We start from the raw sequence: 19,847 nt of genomic DNA on the forward strand, positions 1-19,847 counted from the left end.
AAGACCAGTAAAGTTCAAGTTCAAGCCAAAATTACTGTGATGCAAATACTGATACAGAGCTAGCATCTCTAATTCAGTCTCTCTCTGTACACTGTAAAGCAAATCTTCTCAGGCTGTTTTCTCTGTGAGAATGAATACAGACAAATGAAAACAGGAAAATCTTTTCTGATTTTTTAGACCCCAATCCCTCCCTACAAAAAAGCCCTTAGCTGGTCTTAAAGCCTCTTGCTGGGAAGGCTGACAGGCTCGTTTTTTAAAAATAAGTTCCTCAAACACAGAATGACTTACTTTGGAAGAACAAGCTGTACATTTGTCAAATGCCAGGCTGACAGGAAGGACATTATCAAACCGTGACAGAAATCCTCGGATCTAAAAACAAACAAAACAAAACAAATAATTCACATCAAGCCTGGATGACCACACCTCTGAAATGCATGTGTAGTTTCCGACAATACGGTAGTCTTGACACAGACGACTAGTGAAAATGAAGATCAACATGGATATTTCCCCTTGTACTATAATCAGTGTGGAGAAGAACTATATTGGGTCCTTTTTTCCATCAGGACCCAGGGCCTACAAGCTTTTCCCATATTTGAGACCTGAAAACAAACTGATTCCAAAATACGAAAAGAAAGCTGTAAAATCTAAAGTATTGTTTTCATAAATATCTTCAAAAATATAATAGTTCAACAAGTTTATTATGACTCAACTCTCACATATAAGTTATAGTGATGTGGGATAAGTGTGCATTTCTCGAACATGATATTGGATGGGACTTCACAAGGTAAGAAGGCCTGAGGACTACAGAAGGCAGAGATGGTCCTAAATACATGTCCAGTTATTTGCTTGACCTGGAACAGATTGGGATAAAACAGAAAACATCACCAAATTTATGGGGAAACAGTGCCACCCTGAGCATAAACTTCTAGACTACAACTGATTTTCATTTACAGAGTTTCTGCTATAACCAGGTTTCACAAACTAGGATTTAAGCAATTTATTCAGAGCATTATACCTCTAGAACTACACTTACACTAAAAGAGGAGTTTTAAACTATTGTATATATCGTTAAAATATTATTACTAAAAATATGAATGATGAAATCTCAAGTCTCCACAGGACTTGACATTTATAATAAGCCAGACAACATGAATCTTCTCATGAGTTAATTTATTTATCTTACCAACTACCCCATTTTATGGTGACAAAACTCAGGCTCAGAAAGGTGAAGCAACTTGGCTCAGAAAAACCAAGTGACAGAGTGAAGATTTAAAAGCAGAACTTCTGACTTCAAACCTGGCCAGCCCTGGGCTCCCTCCCTCCCTCTTTCCCTTCCCCCTCCCCTCTTCCCTTTCTTCAAGATATCACAGCTTTTGTCTTCAATATTACATCTCAACACAAATTTTACAGTCTCACTTAAATAGGGCAAAAGAACCAACCCACCCACCTTTGCTGCCTTTAGCCACTCTACTAACACTCCCCCCAAAACAAAACTGACAAAACCTGATAGACTCTTGAAAGAAAAGGCTTCCTTCTGAGTTTGGATAACTCCATCCTTATATCCACACTGCAAGTAACAGCCTAATAGCATGTGCACACTTATTGCTGGAAAAATCTAACCTTGAAGGAAATGCCTCTAGCAATCTTTTAAATGTCCCTATCTATATGTTATGAGATTTCAAATTAATCCAAGATCAAAAGAACGTTTGGTAGAAATGATAAATTAGATAGTTGGGATAAGTTAGATGGCCTCATTGTGCACCTCTGAAAATGTGACAATCTTTTAGTTCCCTGTATCCCAGGAATGTGGTGACCACTCATAACACAGGACTTGAGGCACAGTCAGGGTCACAAATTGGCTACCCAGGACACCTAAACAGGAGACAGGAAGGTGGCAGAAAAGACTTTAACGGCAGGTCACGAATGGGAATGTTGAGCTCCTGGTGAGATCTGGAAATTATAGGCCTGAAAGAATTTTCATAGTGAGCCTCCTCATACCTCAACTACTTTTATATTAAATTTACCTAGAAAAAATTTTGTCATATTTAGCATATTTTCCACTAAAAATGTTCATTGATACAGCCTGTATGTCAATGTCCCCATATACCCTCAATGAAAAGGTTTCTTCACTGTCTTTTCTCTCATACAGCTAATATCAAGCTCTCTTTATGTCATACAAAGAACTATTGGTAATTATCTCTGCTAAAGTGTCTCATGACTGGAGGTGGGGAGGTAAAGCTGAAGGGAAGGAGGACAGAAAATGAAGTTAGGAGCAGAAAGGAAGAGAGAAAAAGGAGAAGGAAGGAAGAAAAGAGAGAAAATAAAAACAAAAAACCCAGGTGGTGAGCAACAGGAGAAGAAAATGAGCCGAAGTGAACAGATTGGCCGAGCAGGGACCCACATCCTATTGTTCAGCACCCCTGGACAGCTCTTTACCAGGAAATGTGATTCATTTTCCCAGGAAATGAAGTAGAATAACACCCGTGCGTGAGACTTGCAAATTCACCAAGTTGGTATCAGAAGGTCCAGACACAACCAAAGTAATTCCAGTTTTAGGTAATTTAAAAGAGGAAACCCTTCTTCTGAAACCAATTGCCACAGACTCCTCACGGGCATCTCCACAGGTGGGCTCTCCCTCTTCCATTTAACATAACACTCTGCCGTTGATTTATTTTTCTAATACACAGCTCTGAGGTGTGTCACTTTTTATCAACTTCCTAGAGCTGACCAAACAGAGCAGAGGATTCCTTATGCTGGCATTCAGTGTCCTCCCTGATCTGGGCCCATCGTGCCTTTCCAAGTATGTCTTGGGTTGAATCTTTTCACTGCAACTTCCCTTCCAAAGACTTTCCCACATTCCTGACCTTGTCTCAGGCTGAATTCTGTGACTCTCAACTCTTCCTTTTGGAAACAGCTACATATCCAAATCTTCATCTTCTTTAAAAGCCACTTAGCTGAAACACATCCCTTTCATAAATCCTCAACCCACCTACCACTCAATTTAGTAATAATGTCTCCATCATCTGAAATTCTTCTTTTTGGTATTTATGACCAAAATACCTTGTGTAATAGTTATTTTTTAAAAAATAACAGTTTTATTGAAATATAATTCATGTATCATAAAATTCATCTTTTTAAAGTATACAATTCAGTGGCTTTTAGTACATTCATGAAGTTCTGCAACCATCACCAATATCTAATTTCAGGACATTTTCATCACCCCAAAAAGCAACCCAGAACCCATAAGCAATTATTCCCCATTCTCCACTTTCTCTAGACCCTGGCAACACTAATCTACTTTCCGTTTCTACTGATTTGCTTTTTTTGCATATTTTCTATAAGTGGAATCATACAAGGCTGTCTTCCTTCACTTAGCATAATGTTTTCATCCTATTGTATAATGTATCTATACTTCATTCCTTTCTATTGCTAAATAATAGTCCATTATAGAGATATACCACATTTTGTTTATTCATCAGCGGATGGACATTTATTTTGGGTATACATGTACAGCGGAATTAATGAGTCACATGGGAACTATATGTTTAACATTTTGGGGAACTGCCAAACTGTTTTCCAAAATGACCGCATCATCTTACATTCCCGCCAGCAAGGTATGAGGTTTGCAATTTCTCCACCTTCTTGTCAACACTTGCTATTGTCTCTCTCTTTTTTTTAAAGATTTTATTTTTCCTTTTTCTCCCCAAAGCCCCCTGGTACATAGTTGTGTATTTTTAGTTGCGGGTCCTTCTAGTTGTGGCATGTGGGATGTTGTCTCAGCGTGGCTTGCTGAGTGGTGCCATGTCCGTGCCCAGGATCCGAACCGGCAAAACCCTGGGCCGCTGCAGTGGACAGGGTGAACTTAACCACTCGGCCACTGGGCTGGCCCCTGTCTCTTTTTGATTATAACCATCCTAGTGAATATGAAGTAGTATCTCACTGTAGTTTTGATTTCCATTTCTCTAATGACTAATAATCTCAACCATTTTTCCATGTGCTTCAGTGACCATTCATACATACCCTTTGGGACATGTCTATTTAGATTCTTTGCCAAATTTTAAACTGGGTTATTTTTCTTTTTATTGTTTAATTGTAAGAATTATTCTGGATACAAGTTTCTGATAAGATATAACTCGCAAATATTTCCTCCCATTCTGTGGGTTGTCTTTTCACTTTCTTGATGGTGTCCTTTGAAGCAAAAACTTTTATTTTCATGAAGTCCTATTTATTAAATTTCTCTTTTGTTGCTTGGTCTTTGGGTGTGATACATAAGAAACCATCGTCTAACCCAAGGTCATGAAGAGTCATTATGTTTTCTCCTAGTTTTATCTCTTACATTTAGGTCTATGATCCATTTTGAGTTGATCTTTCTAAATAGCATGAGCTAAGGGCCCAAATTCATTCTTTCGCATGTGGAAATCCAGTTGCCCCCAAGTTTTGTTGAAAAGATTCTTCCCCCACTGAACTATCATCAAATGACCATAAAAGTGAGGGTTCGTTTCCAGAATCTCAATTCTATTCTGTTGATCTAAATGTCTATCCTTACAACAGTACTACACTATCTTGGTTACAGTAGCCTTATAGTAAGACTTGAAACTGGGAAGTGTGAGTCTTCGAATTTTGTTCTTTTTTCAACATTATTTTGGCTATTCTGGGTCCTTTGAATTTCCATGTGAATTTTAGGATCAGCTTGTGTGCTATAATTATAGTCATGTGTTACTTGTTGATGGGGATACATTCTGAAATCTACGTCATTAGGTGATTTTGTAGATGTGTGAACATCAGAGTGTACTTACACAGACCTAGATGGTATAGTCTACACACCTAGGCTTTGTGATATGGCCTTTTGCTCCCAAGCTACAAATCTGTACAGCATGTTACTGTACTGAATACTACAGGCAACTGTAATACAATGGTATTTGTGTATCTAAACATAGAAAAGGTACAGTAAAGATACAGTATAAAAGATTAAAAAACAACAACACAGTACACCTATAGAGGGCATTTACCATGAGTGGAGCTTGCAGTTCTGGAAGTTGCTCGGGTGAGTCAGTGAGTGAGTGGTGAGTGAATGTGAGGGCCTGGGACGTTACTGTACATTACTGTAGACTTTATAAACATTGTACACTTAGGCTACACTAAATTTATAAAAAATATTTTAATTTCTTCAATAATAAATTAACCTTAGCTTACTGTAACTTTTTTACTTTATAAACTTTTAAATTTTTTTAACTTTTTGACTCTTTTGTAATAATGCTTAGCTTAAAACACAAATGTTGTACAAAAATATTTCTTGCTTTATATCCTTATTTTATAAGCTTTTTTCTATTTTAAAATTTATTTTACTTTAAAAAATTTTTTGCTGGGTTGGCCCAGTGGTGTAGTGGTTAAGTCCACACACTCCACTTTGGCAGCCCAGGGTTCACAGGTTCAGATCCCAGGAGCAGACCTATACATCGCTCATCAAGCCACACTGTGGTGGCGTCCCACATACAAAGTAGAGGAAGACTGGTACAGATGTTAGCTCAACAACAGTCTTCCTCAAGCAAAAAGAGGAAGATTGGCACCAGATGTTAGTTCAGGGCCAATCTTCCTCCCCACAAAAAAAATTTTTGTTAAAGACTAAGATACAAACACAGGGTCCTAGACCTACACAGGGTCAGGATTATCAATATCACTGTCTTCCACCTCCACATCTTGTTCCATTGAAAAGTCTTCACAGGCAATAACATGTATGAGCTGTCATCTCCTATGATAACAACACCTTCTTCCGGAATAACTTCTGAAGGACCTGCCTGAGGCTCTTGGGGAGGTGTTGCTCTTTTCAAAAATATGTCCATGGTGGTTTGCTTGGCTTCTTTTTTTCCATCACAGATTTGCTTGTAAGCAGACAATGCACCAAGAACATTCCTCTCTATTAGTGAAAAGTTTTTGCTGTTAGGGTCCATGTTTTCAAACTTTTTTCCTTTTTTTGAGGAAAATTAGCCCTGAGCTAACATCTGCCACCAATCCTTTTTTTTTTTTTTTTTTGCTGAGGAAGATTGGCCCTGAGCCAACATCTGTGCCCATCTTCCTCTACTTTATATGTGGGAATGCCTGCCACAGCATGGCTTGACAAGCAGTGCATAGGTCCACACCTGGGATCCAAACTGGTGAACCCCAGGCCACTGAATCGGAATATGTGAACTTAACTGCTGTGCCACCAGGCTGGCCCCTCAAACTTTTTTTTTTTTGAGGAAGATTAGCCCTGAGCTAACATCTGCCACCAATCCTCTTGTTGCCGAGGAAGACTGGCCCTGAGCTAATATCAGTGCCCATCTTCCTCTACTTTATATGTGGGACGCCTACCACAGCATGGCTTGCCAAGTGGTTCCACGTCTGCACCCGGGATCCGAACCAGTAAACCCTGGGCCACTGAAGCGGAATGTGCGCACTTAACCACTACGCCACTGGGCCAGCCCTCCCCCCCAAACTTTTTAAGGAGTTTGTTGAGGTGTGCAAAAGCTTCTGCTAAATCCTTCACTGTGAATTTTCTTGGGTATTCTTTTTCTTCTCCTGCAGTTTCCTCTTCTCTTGCCTCTTGTTCAGCTATGTGTTCCTGTTCCAGTTGCAACAACTCATTAGTCAATTCCTCAGGAATCAGCTCTAGGAGTTCCTCAATGTCATCCTCATCCATACTCAGGTTGAAGTTGTTTGCCTTCTCGACCACAGCCCTGTTGATTTTTGCAACCTCCATATCCTTGGCAAATCCTTTGAAGTCATGGATAAACCTCTTGAGTGTCTTCTTCCAGATGCCATTCCTATACTTCTTGGCAACATCACCCCAAGCCCAGGCAAGGTTCCTAATGCAGTCATAGATGTTGTAATCCTTCCACAATTGCATGAGTGTCTTCCTACGTCGCAGCAATAGTCTAGGCAAAGGTTCTCATCAGGTAGTAGGCCTTAAAAGCTGCTATCACTCCTTCATCCATTGGTTGGATCAAAGGTGGCGTTTAGAGGGAGAAATATCACTTTGATCCTGGGATGAAGATCACCAATAAAAGGAGGATGTTCAGGAGCATTATCAACAATAAGTAAAATCTAAAAAGCTATGCTATTCTCCAAACAATACTTCTCCATTTCGCTGGCAGAGCAACTGAGAAGGGCATCTTGGAAGAGGAGCAGGTCATCTATGACTTCTTATTGCTCTTGTAGTGCACTGGCAGTGTGTGCTTACTGATCTGCTTGAAGGCCCCGTGGTTCTCACTGTGCCAGATGAAAACGGGTTTCAATTTGTAGCCTGCAACATTGCCCCCAAGCAAGACTGTTATCCCATCCTTAAAAGCCTTGAGGCCTGGCAGCGACTTGGCCTCCTTATGGATGAAAGTCTTTCAGGAATCTGTTTCCAGAATAGGGAGTTTCATCCATATCACATATTTGCTCTGGCAGTAATTTCCCTCCACAGTCAGCTTACCTAGAGTTTCCAAAGATTCTCCAGCTGCCTTCACATCAGCACTCGCAGACTCACCATCCACTTTCACCTTAGTACAAATAACGATTCTCGAATCACTTAAACCACCCAGAGCTGGCAGTAAATTCAACATTGTAGTCGGCTCCAGCCTCTTCTTTCAATGTCACAAACTTTTTGCTTTGGCCCTGACAGTCATGGTGCTGAGAGGGGTACCCTTCTGTGTCTGGTCTTCAATCCAGGTCATTTGAAGTTTCTCCACGTCTGATATATGCCCTTCTAGAATTTATGTTAGTCTCGTTGCCTTCATGAAGCAGATCCTTCAACAGCTTCTGTAACTTTGTTCTTGTTCTTCAAGATGGTAGCTATAGAGGAATGGGACATGCCTGACTGGCGAGTAATAACCATCACTGATTTTCTACCTTTGTAGTCCTTAATCACTTTTAATTTTGTTTCCAGGTCAATCATTCGATGTAGCCTCTTGCTGGCAACATTAGCAGTGGATTTCGTGTGCTTAGGGGCCATGATGAACAGAACAGCATGAGATTAAATGAAGCACAAGAGAAAATGATGCAATTAAGAGATGCAATATACACGAGATGTATGAGACTGCTGCCAGCATAAAACAGTATACTGTTTTACAGTAAAGATTTTTTTTTAAAGATGTACTCTTTAGAAAGAGTACAATCTAAAATAATGACAAATGGGGCCGGCCCCGTGGCCGAGTGGTTAAGTTTGTGCACTCTGCTTCAGCGGTCCAGGGTTTTGCCAGTTCGGATCCTGGGTGCAGACACAGCACCGCTCATCAGGCCATGCTGAGGCAGAGTCCCACATGCAATAACTAGAAGGACCCACAACTAAAATATACAACTATGTTCTGGGGGGAATTTGGGGAGAAAAAAAAGCAGAAAAATAAAATAAATAAAATAATGACAAAAAGTATAGTATAGTAAATACATAAACCAGTAATATAGTTGTTTATGATCATTATCAAGTAGTATGTACTGTACATAATTGTATGTGCTACACTTTTATGTGGCTGGCAGCACAGGTTTGGTTACACCAGCATCACCACAAACACTGAGTAATACGTTGCACTAGGACGTTACAATGGCTATGACATCACTAGGTGATAGGAATTTTTCAGCTCCATTATAATATTATGGGTCCAACATCATATATGTGGTCCACTAATGACCCAAAGGTTGTTATACAGCACATGACTATACCTAAAAAAATCATTTTTTATCTCTTTTGCTTTTAGAGGGCAAGACACAGGCTGAACTATTTGCATTTGCCCATAACACAGTGATTTGCTCATAAGAGGTACCCAATATTGTTAATTATGAAATGAATGAATGAGAAAAACACAAACATCCCAAAGCCTATGAAATTACTCATATCTGAACTCTACAGAGAAAACACGTCCCAAATAAACCACAAGAAAAACTCCAACTTACCACTATTCACATTTTCCAGGCAATTTGAAGCCCTTCCCCATCAACAATGCTTTAAATCCTCAGTATTATAACAAATGCACTGAGCTGCTACAATATGCTCTGAATTCCCTCAATCTTACAAGAAATGCATAAAATTTAAAGTGTAGAGGTTGCCACTTAAAGTGTTAGCACGTTTCTTAGACATGTACAGAAATCCAAGAGTAATCTAAAATCCAGGTACTGTACACAAAATCCTAATAAATATATTCACACCAATTCAGGGATTCCGAACCCCAATTCACAATCAAGAAAGTTCTAAGGATTTGTCCCTTGCTTGGGTGGAGAAAAATTCACCATCACCTTCCTACTTAGAAGTTTGCAAAGTATGTGAAGCAATATGCTCATTCAGTGTTTTTCTAACCTTGCCTGATCAGAAGAATCCCCTGGAACTTGATTCAAAAGGTCTGGGGTAAAGCCTGAGAATCTGTATGGTTAATATAAGCCCCAGATGATTCTCATCAGGCAAGCGCGGGGAAACAAGATGCTTTCCGTGACTAACTATTTACACCTTCCCGTGGTTGGCTCTATACCAACTCAACAGCATTTCTTCGATGTCAGAAGACAGATGGTAGAATTGCAAGCCTCTCATTCTTTCCACATTGTCTAAAAATAGTACCACCACACCAACCTAATTCAGCCCACATCTAAATTAACATTTAAATGAAAAGGCTCTCTAAAGTGATATCAAAGTTATTTCTCCATCCACACAGGAACTAAGGCCTCTTGACACTGCTCAAGGTAAATTCTCTACCTTTTGGGATTGCACACAGCTTACTCTAAACTCTTATTCTATTACTAATATTTGCTGTCAATCTTTCCTTATAGGAGGGTAGGTATTAACCAGCTGTTTAAAAAAATTTAACACTACCTATAATAAAAACACAAAGCACATGACAGAAAACAAAAGAGCAAACAAAAAAATAACCGGTACTCCCACATCATATTTACTCCCATCTTCTTTTTTGTTTTTTTTTTGAGAAAGATTAGCCCTGAGCTAACATCTGCTGCCCATCCTCCTCTTTTTGCTGAGGAAGACTGGCTCTGAGCTAACATCTGTGCCCATCCTCCTCCACTTTATATGTGGGATGCCTGCCACAGCATGTCCTGACAAGTGTTGCATAGGTCCGCACCCTGGATCCAAACCAGCAAACCCCAGGCCGCTGAAGCGGAACGTGTGAACTTAACCGCTGCACCACAGGGCCGGCCCCTCATTTTCTTATTTTTTGAAAATAAAATATTTAACTATTTAACCTCCTTTTAAACAGCCTCTGAATATATACATACACATACACACATGCTCCTCCACCTAGCTTTGTGGCTAGTAAGAGGGATTCTTTACAGGGGCCAAATCTTGCCTGCTTCCCTATACACTTTATTTATTTTTAAAATTTACATTAAGTTTTTTCCCTCTTAATACAGAAATGAATAAAGAAAAAATAAAAATGATTCATATAGAAATTTGGTCAGTGGTTGCCTGGGGCTGAAGGTAGGGATATTACCGAGGAAGAGGTACAAGAGAAATTTGTGGGTGATTGGGAATGTTCCATATCCAGTTTGTGGGGGCGGTGGTTAGATCCGAGTGTATACACTTGTCAAGACATTAAATGCACACTTAAAATGGGTGCATTTTGCTGTATATAAATTATACCTCAAAAAAAGGTGATTTTTAAAAAACGGTTTATAATCTTGATGAACGTTTTCAAAGCAGTTTCCTTTTCGTACCAGAAAGGAAACATACAAAATACAAAGTACAAGCCTCTATTGCCCCCAATCCTTCTTCCTCAAAATAATCACCAGCATCAGCTTCCTGTGTAGCCTTCTAGAAAAAAAAATTTATGTATAAACCAGCTCTACGATATGTGTATCTTTGCTAACCTTCAAATATTTAAAAACCAAACTGGGAATGACGGAACCTGGAAGAAATCTGATTCCCTGTGGTTTCTTGGCCCCCTTACCTCTCATCACCCCAGGCCCAAAAAGGGCAAAAGCAGCTTGAGTTGAAATCCCCATGTCAAACACAAGGAGGCACTTGGTGGTATCTGCGTTTGGCCACCAAGGCCTTATAAGACAGGACCCACTCCCCTCACCAGGAGGAGTAAGAGCATGGCAGAAAAGATGCAAAACCATCAGCACAAGGCCTTTACGCTCGGTTGGCCTCCCTCTCAGGCTGTCCCCAGCATGGCAGTGGGTGGTCCTGCGAACTCATTAGGCACACCTGCAGGTCTAATTAGCATCCAAAGGTTCCTGGCAGGACCACCTGTTGGGGCTGGGGACAAAGTATCAACAGTCCTTTTGGAAACAGAACTAGTGTTGGAAGCGCAAAACTCAAAGGCATGTTCAAAGAGCAGGATTTGGGCTGTTACCCTGATGAGTTATGTACTTTGTCCCATATGATGCCACCAAAAAGCTCTTTTTTAGATGGCAGAGAGGGTTCACACACGCCTAAGGTCCCTGGAGGCTGTCGCTCAGTGGATCTTGAAGAGGGCTGGGAAATATGTATTCTGAAATGGCTCCTGGGGTGATTCTGATACACAGCCAGATGTGGGAACCCTTGCATGAGACAGTCTCCACTTAAAGATCAAATGACTCCAATTCTATACCTAGACCCACTCATGTCTCCTCCAGTCTATTCACGCAGCAGGCGAAACTTACCATGTCAAGTCTCAGCTTATAACTTGTCAAAGGCTTTCCACTGTCCCCGGGTTGAAGGTCTAAATCTTCAAAATGTCCTACGTGATCCTGCCTGCCTCTCCTGCTCCACTGTGCTCTCCCAACTCTCGGCTTTACAGGTGCACGGGCTGCCTTTCAGATCCTCAAACTCACCGAGCACCCTTCTCACCCATCGACTTCGCCTCTCCCATGACTCCCCTAAAGCGCTTACTCCTCTCCCTTTCCCTTCCACATAAACAACTGCTCCTCCTGACCCTGGAAGCCATGCAGGAAGGCAAGTCCTGGAGTAGTGTGGAAAATGAGGGAGGGAGGGGGAGGAGCACTAACACTTATCAAGTGCCAGCCGGTATCTAGGACTCCCGGGCGTTTTCACATACTCATCTCATTTTGGCCTCACTACTATCCTGTGACCTTCCCCCATATTCCAGATAAAGAAATGGAGGCTCAGGGAAGTGGTATGGCTTGCCCAAGGTTACACAAGTACCAAGTGGGAAAGCCAGGAATCTGAGTTCTGGCTCTAAAGCCACAAAGGGGAAGAAAGCTTCAAGGCAAGGAGCGGGTAAAAAGAAAGGAGGAAAGAGAGAGAAGACCGAAAGAATTTAAAAAAAAACTACCCCCCAAGAAACAAACACTCAATATGTAGATGGCTACTATCAAGGCCTGAGTGGACTAAATTATCTTCAGTCACTTATGGCCACCTGGCTACAAAATAAACAGATCAGGAATAGAAAGGAATCCTTCCTTTCTGGCCACCCCTGGAGGTGTTCACACCTAAGCTAAGTAAGATCAGCGTGGACCCCAAGCCCACCTCGCCTCAGTTGGAAGTAAAGATCCAATGCCCAGAAACAGTCATTCTGAGAAGGCAGAGCTGCAACCCCCACTGAAACCTGCTGCTTTAACTTCACACCAGTTTCCAGCAGCCAAGCAGTATTTCTAGAGCGTGGAGTCTGCATAAATAAAAACTAACTTCAAACTCCAGCTCTCTCTTGGATGTGGAAAAGACTCTTAAACTCAATGCCAAAATGGAGAGTGTAGCAATTGCAAAACCCCAGGCACACCAGAGTGGCCTTTGTTTCAGACAACAGCTTCAGCAACCACCACCGACCCACCTCGCATCCTCCCACTGGAGTCACCAAGAGGCAGAAGAACTAAGTGGAAAATGAGCCAGCATCATCCTTAGAAAGTACTGAAGAAGGAAGCTAATCCTTCCAACCTCTGCTTCCAGAGTTCTAAGAGATTCTTTGTACCTTTCTTTTTAGGAGAGCAGACAAGCTCCATTTTCATTGAAAGAGAAAGAGAAAACCAACATTTGCAAGTGTCTCTTACGTGCCCAGACAGTGCTAGCGCTCAGTAAATATCATGTAAATTATTCTGTACACGAATTCCAAGACTTTATTATATTACTATCCCCATTTTATAGATATAAAACATGAGGTTCAGGGAAGATCAATAACCTGCCCAAGGTCACACAATGATGGGTGCAAGAGCTGTCTTAAATCCTTTTGGAACATGAGGTAATGAATGGATGAATATGAAAGTAAGAGGCAAAGCTGGGATTCTAATCAGACCTGTATGATCACAGAGCCTCTCAAACAGGACAGACTCAGCAGGTAAGCAAAACTCGTGGGGCACAAGTAACATCCTCTAACTGAGAGTTATGTCCAAGTCTTCGTGGCTCTAGAGATGCTATCTTGAGATGCTTTTGAATTCTGACACTATCTATAATTTATCCTCTGCCTTGCATACCAAGGAAATGGACTCGCCCTCTCTTCTTCTAGGCCCTCACACAGGAAGCTCAGACATCGTCACGTCTTGTACCCAGATCCCTCCTTCTATTCAGGTACCTCCCCATTGCAACAGATTCCACTATATCCAAATGGCTTGGGATACATCTACCACCTTGGATGACTCCAAAAGCAAATGGAACTAAACACTGAGTGATCTTGTGCCAGTTACTTACCTTCTCTGAACCTAATGGTGCTTGGCACAGAGAGAGACTCATCAGCTGAAGGGACGGTTGGAGGGAAGGAAGGAGGATGACTAGGTCACAAACCACAGCAGCCGGCATGGTGACACAGCAGACATTTGCACTGGCCATTTTTCCTGCTATTTATACTGACATCAATCTGAGGGGTAGAGAACCAGAGGGGGAAGGAGATTCCTTTCCTTGGGCTACATTTCAGGAAATATACTCTCATTGCTTATCTTCCTAACCTCCTTCCTCAGCAGTCAGTCCATCCACATCCCTAGAGGCACACCGAGATAAGCATTTCTGAGCACAGTAAAGAGACCGTATTAAAAGCTAAAGGCCTGAGGATTTGTGGGGCACAGCCTGTGCAGACGGGCCAAACAAACAGTAGTCCAAGACGTGGCTGGAGACCCCAGGTCTGCCTCATATTGGTCTCAGAGATTTCCCAGGCCGGTTCCCTCCCAGGGTCCTGCCCTAGTTCAGGCTTTGTTCTACTTTTCTGAAAGTAACTGAAAGAAAGAATTGAAGAGCCTGAGAGAACCATGGGGTTGGGAAGTCCAAACCCCAAGGAAGGGAATACACATTCAGGGTCTTATTCACAGCAGTTGAGAACCAAGAGTACATTTACCCAAAGACAACAAATGTGAACAGCCTGGTCCACCAGCGGGGTGAAAGCAACACTGCTCTGCTAGTGACTGTGGTGTCTGGACGGCTGTCGCGCTGCCACCTTGCTGCTCACTCGTTAAGGGATGTCCAGCCAAATAACCAGCAGCTCCATAGGCTGCTAATTTCTGTCACATTCAGGGTCTCTCACCCACCTGCAAACCAACTTCCTGGATGATATCAGGAGTGGCCTGTATATTTTATAACTCCTGAACTGTGCCTTCTACCCAAGAACCAGAAAAAGGGTCTGGCCTCACAGAACTCAGCCACCACTCCAGGAGCCAGGAAAAGATAACTTTAAAAAATAAAATATAATAGGGGCCGGCCCGGTGGCGCAGCGGTTAAGTTTGCACGTTCCGCTTCTCGGCGGCCCGGGGTTCGCAGGTTCGGATCCCGGGTGCGGACATGGCACTGCTTGGCAGCCATGCTGTGGTAGGCATCCCACGTATAAACTAGAGGAAGATGGGCACGGATGTTAGCTCAGAGCCAGGCTTCCTCAGCAAAAAGAGGAGGACTGGCAGTAGTTAGCTGAGGGCTAATCTTCCTCCAAAAAAAAAAATATATATATATATATAATAAAAGATCCCACTCGATGGGAAGCAGAGGGGACAATACTACGCTAAGATTTACAATGAAAAAATTCTCTCTTCAAAAGAAGCCAGACTCCAAAGAGTTATACACTATATGATTTCATTTATGGAAAGCTCAAAATTAGACAAAAGTCTCCCATGGTGTTGAGAGTCAAGAGATGCTTGCCTCTGTGTAGAAAGGTGACAGCAATTGGGAGAAGCATGAGGGGTTTGGGGGATGCTTGATAACATTTTATTTTGATCTGTCTGCTGGGTATGTGAGTGCTCATCTTGTGATAATTCCAGTTGTAGACTTAAGGATCTGTGCGATTACCTCTATGTCTTTTACATATCAATAAAATGATGACTTAAATAAAAAATCACTCTCTCTATAGATAGAAAGTGACATATACTGATTGCTGCCTGCTTGTAGAATCCCATGCATGTACACTGGGCCCGAGACTTTAAACAAGAACAAACCCATAAGCCTATTTTCTCACCTTCAAATGGTTTTTTTACGGTTTTCAAATTCAATAAGAGGTTTTTTTTCAGGCTGAATATCACTGAATTTCAGGGCCTAATCAAGCTTTTTTCTGCACTTGGCCAACCTCTGGATGGGCCAAATTCTGCCTGTGGTCTCAGAGAGACCAACTAAGTCATCCTCAGGCCTCCCAGGTCTGACGAGGAGGAGAGCAGAGACACAGGGAGCACAGCTAAGTTAAGCAGCTTTCTCTAGATTACACAATGAGTTGCTGGTGGGGGGTCTTGTGATTCTGGTCCAAGGACTATCACTTTTCCACTACATCTCATTCCACAGGGGCCAATTAATAAACACGCTCCTTTGGGGAACTGAGAAAAACGAGCCCAGGGAGCGTCACTGGCCGTTCTTTGTATACAAAAGCACACAGAGGGGTTTACCAAGTTCCTTTCCAACAGGAAATCATTTGTCTCCGAGAGCCAGGAAGAGGAGGAGGGAAGTGCTGAGTCTGCACCAAGGCACTGCAACTCAGCCCAGGGTTTTTGTGCAGACGCTGTTCTCCTAATCAAAACACAGTTGCATAAATGGACTCGCTCCACTTAAAAAAGGAGAAATGTAAAGACTATAAATAGGCACCGCACAACTCTGATTAATTTCAAAGTTCTTTCTCCACTTTCTTTTTTAGAAAGAAGCTAAAAATAAAGGCTTAAAACGTGAAATAATGTGAGCAAGCTCACACACACACACTAGGCTTTTCCCATATATGGCTGCATTATTCTTCAGCCTTTGAAAAGGCCAAATGAAGAGAGGGCCAACAACCAAAATAATCCTTCAGACACTTAAAAACGAGGAGAAAGAACTAGAAGAGTTGGTGAATGACAAACAGTTGCAAGACTCAGTGGGGGTAAATAACACTGAGAGGGATTAGTTGCCATAGTACTTTAAAAACATGGGCACATGCATTTTGACACTGGATCCCTTCTGTAAAGAGACTGTTTTGCCCTCTGGCCTCAGCACTGAGAAAACTACAACCGCAGTGATTTAACATAAAGGACTGAAAGACGGAAACCGGTGCAGGGGCATGACTAAAAATTTAATCAAGGCCCTTCTCAGCATGAAATCCATAAAGGAGATGAGGGCGCATCTCAAGGTCAGAAGAAAGGGAAGGAGGTATGAAGAAGGGAAGAGGGAACGGACGCGCATGAGACCCGAGAGCATAAGCAGCAGAGTCGGCTCTGGAGGACAGCTTCCACACACTGGAGAGTTATTACAGTGTCTGTTGGGTCCTACTTCAAATATTTCTGTAGAAAAGGTGAACACATTCATGTCAAATAAATGCCACCTTGTGTGAGGCAGGCTGGAAAAGTCACATTTGCACAGTGTTTTACGATTTACAAAGACTTGTCACAGACATAATCCTGGACACAAGGTAAAGCACCCGCTTTTACCGACATGGAAACTGAGGCTTGGGGACGGTAAGTGACCTACAACAAGGTCTATGAAGGTCACCTAGTGCAAGAGGGCCAGAGGAGTGATTCAAAGCTAACTCTCTCCACGTGCAGGCCAGGGCTCTTTCCACTCACAAAGCCTCAGAAAGAGCCGTGGCTGGAGTGCCAAGTTTAGGTCTGGACTGTGGCTCATCCATGCCTCTCTCTGTGACCGTGAGCAAGTAATTCCCCTTCTTCTGATTCTCATCCTCAACTGGAAAATGATAGCACTGTCCTAGATGATAGGAGGTGGGCAGTGGGGAGGCAGAGAGATACAAACGTCAACTGAGTGAGTCACTCTGCTCTCTGCACTCATCTGTGAGTCTGTCCTTGCAAATCCCAGACAGGACTGTCGGGCACTATCACCGCTTTGCTCACGGAGACAGCCCTCCTATTACAGACTGACATACATGTATCAAACCTAGAGAGATGACTTCCAAAAAGCAAGACCAGAAAACCTCTTCAGTCCTCCAAAAATACAGTAACACAAACTACTGAAGAGGTAACAGGAATTCTAAATTTTCATTCCACTACTTTTCTTTCTTTTTCACTTTCAATGGAATGGACCTTCCTCATGATGCTTCAGATTGTTTTTCTGAAAAGCCACCCCACTTTTTGGTGGCGCTGCACACTTCTAATAGTTTTCCCATGTGTGCCCAGAAAGGCTTTGTATTTGGCGGGGAGTCTATAACAGTAACAAAGAAGAGCAACAAACACAGCGGGCATCACTTACTGAGAGCCTATGACATAGCTGGCACTGTTGCTGAGCCCTTTCTAGATATCATCTCTAATCTCTGCAACTACCAGATGAGGTCAGTATTACTGTCTCTGTTTTATAGATAAGAGAACTAGGCTCAGAGAAGTGTAGTGACCTGACCAAGGAAGGCCCTCTTACTAATGCAGGGCTGAGATTTATGCTGCTGTCTAGCTGAGTCCAAAGCCCATTCTTTCTTCTCTCCTCCATTGTGAGACCTCTAGTCAACATGCTAAATGCATCAAGACTCTGGGTAATGCTGCCTGTTCATGATTTCTTCTCATCACCATCCCGCGGAATGGGATACCTCCCAGGTGGTCATAAAGCACTCCCACTGAAATTCCAGGGTAGCTGGAGGATAAGTAGGATGGAGAAGAGGTGGGCTGGGCGGATGGCAGGGTAAAGTGACCCCAAATGCTTTCCCCCTGCACCACTGGGATCTGGTCCAGAACTGTGATTTCATTTGCAAATCACTAACCTGGTGAGGCACGAGCCCAAGAGAGGTTGGAGGCTCATTCATGCGGTCGTCACTGCTGCTGGCGATGGCATAGCCCCTGAGAAAAGGAAACAATTAGAGCTGCTCATTTCATAAAAGTTTATGTTTAACATCTGTGAGGATGATCTGCAGGAGGTCCACGTAAGATTTATAAGGTTAACCAAAATGCCCCTTGCAAAGCAGCATAGGCTAGCGAAAAACCAATTTTGCTGGCAGGGAAGGCAGAAGAGTACTAAAAAAATGCCTGAGTTTTGGAGTCAGAAAGACCAGAGTTTGTGACCATAAGCAAGCTGCTTAACTTCTCTGTGCTTCAGGCCCATCATGTGTAAAATAGGAATGAGATGGTGTGAGGAATAAATTAGGAATAAGTTAGATAAATTGCCAAGTGCAATGTTTGGTACATGATAAAGCAATAAATATTAATTCCCCTATTCTGAGGTGGTCTTGTAAAACACCACAGCATATTTTTGTATTGAAATTTTAAAATGGAAAACTTTCCAATCTTAACTTCTGAGGTGGTGTAAATGCTACCAAAATGGAGGAAGAAGAAAGAAAAATGAGGAATTAATTGGGCAGGAGAAGGAAAGCACTCCTTCCTGAACTGTGGTGTGATGTTTACTTATGTCCCTGAGCTAACATCAGTGCCAATCTTCCTCTATTTTGTATGTGGGATGCCAACATAGCATGGCTTGATGAGTGGTGTGTAGGTCCACACCCGGGATCTGAACCTGAGAACCCCAGGCTGTCGAAGTGGAGCATGCAAACTTAACCACTATGCCACTGTGCCAGCCCCAGGACGTAGTTTTAACCTATGACTAAGGCAAATGTTGGCAGAGAGAGCGGTCAGTGTCAGGGAACCGTAGAATCTGCTCTCTAGGATTTTATCCCAAATACTTCCTGTCAGGAGGCCACATACACTTAGATGGCAGGCAGAGCCACATAGGTGACAGAGATGAGAGGAAGACACAAAAAGCTGCTTATTTTCATTTAACTCTGGAGTATCTAGACTAGTTACATGTGCTACCAACACTGTAGTGAGGCCGTCTCTCCAACTGCATAGAAAAGCTCTGAGTCACACAATAAATAGAATAGTCATGTTAATTTCTGAGAATTGGAAATTCTTTACAAATCTTTTGAAAATTCAATTCTCCCCTGTCTATATTACAAGCAGCATAGCAGAGTGATTAAAAACAGAGTTTGGAGCCACACTGGCTGAGCTAAATCCCAGCATCAACGCTTACCAGTTATGGGAATTTCAGCAACTTACTTATCTTCTCTGTGCCTCAATTTCCCCACCAAAATTGGGACTAATAATGGTTTCTTTCCTAACAGGTCTGCTCTGAGGATTAAATGAGTTACTATTTGTAAAGTGCTTAGAACAGTGCCTAGCACAGAGTAAGCACTATATAAGTGTTTGAGAAATAAAATTAATCACAGTGTATTTGTCATACAGTCAGGTATAAATACCTGTTTGACTTCAGTCTGTCTTCACCATCTGACATTTGACAGCAAAGACTTGAGCAGACAGTTTAAGAAACTCTTAAATTATTTAATTTTTTTCTTTTCTCTTTTTTCAATTCCTTTCCTTTTCTCTTCTCTTCCTTTCTTCTTTCTTATTTTAAATTACTGACTTTATTTTTAAAATTAATTTCATTTTTGTCTCACTTTTACTCATCACAAGATGAACTAACTCTATTGTTCATGAGTCATAGAGATAGGGTGTCCAGATCACAATTGTGCTAATTTTTGTATCCTTAACATAACGTATATACAAAGTGTTAAACACATAGATTACTAAAAGGCTCAAAGTCAAGT

At 42.0% G+C, this 19,847-nt stretch overlaps 1 protein-coding gene across 3 annotated transcripts in view; it reads right to left on the reverse strand.

The window, feature by feature from the left end:
* ATG7 (autophagy related 7) overlaps nt 1-19,847 on the reverse strand; it is a 258,483-nt gene that overhangs the window by 160,373 nt on the left and 78,263 nt on the right. For all 3 annotated transcript variants that reach the window (XM_046641431.1, XM_046641447.1, XM_046641438.1), the window contains exons 16-17: nt 18,015-18,090; nt 289-369 (exon numbers count right to left, since the gene is read on the reverse strand). In XM_046641431.1, the coding sequence (XP_046497387.1) occupies nt 289-369; nt 18,015-18,090 (157 nt within the window). The remainder of the gene's footprint in view (nt 1-288; nt 370-18,014; nt 18,091-19,847) is intronic.

This window comes from Equus quagga, chromosome 1, assembly GCF_021613505.1.
Source record: "Equus quagga isolate Etosha38 chromosome 1, UCLA_HA_Equagga_1.0, whole genome shotgun sequence".
In the NCBI taxonomy this organism is placed as follows: Eukaryota; Metazoa; Chordata; class Mammalia; order Perissodactyla; family Equidae; genus Equus; species Equus quagga.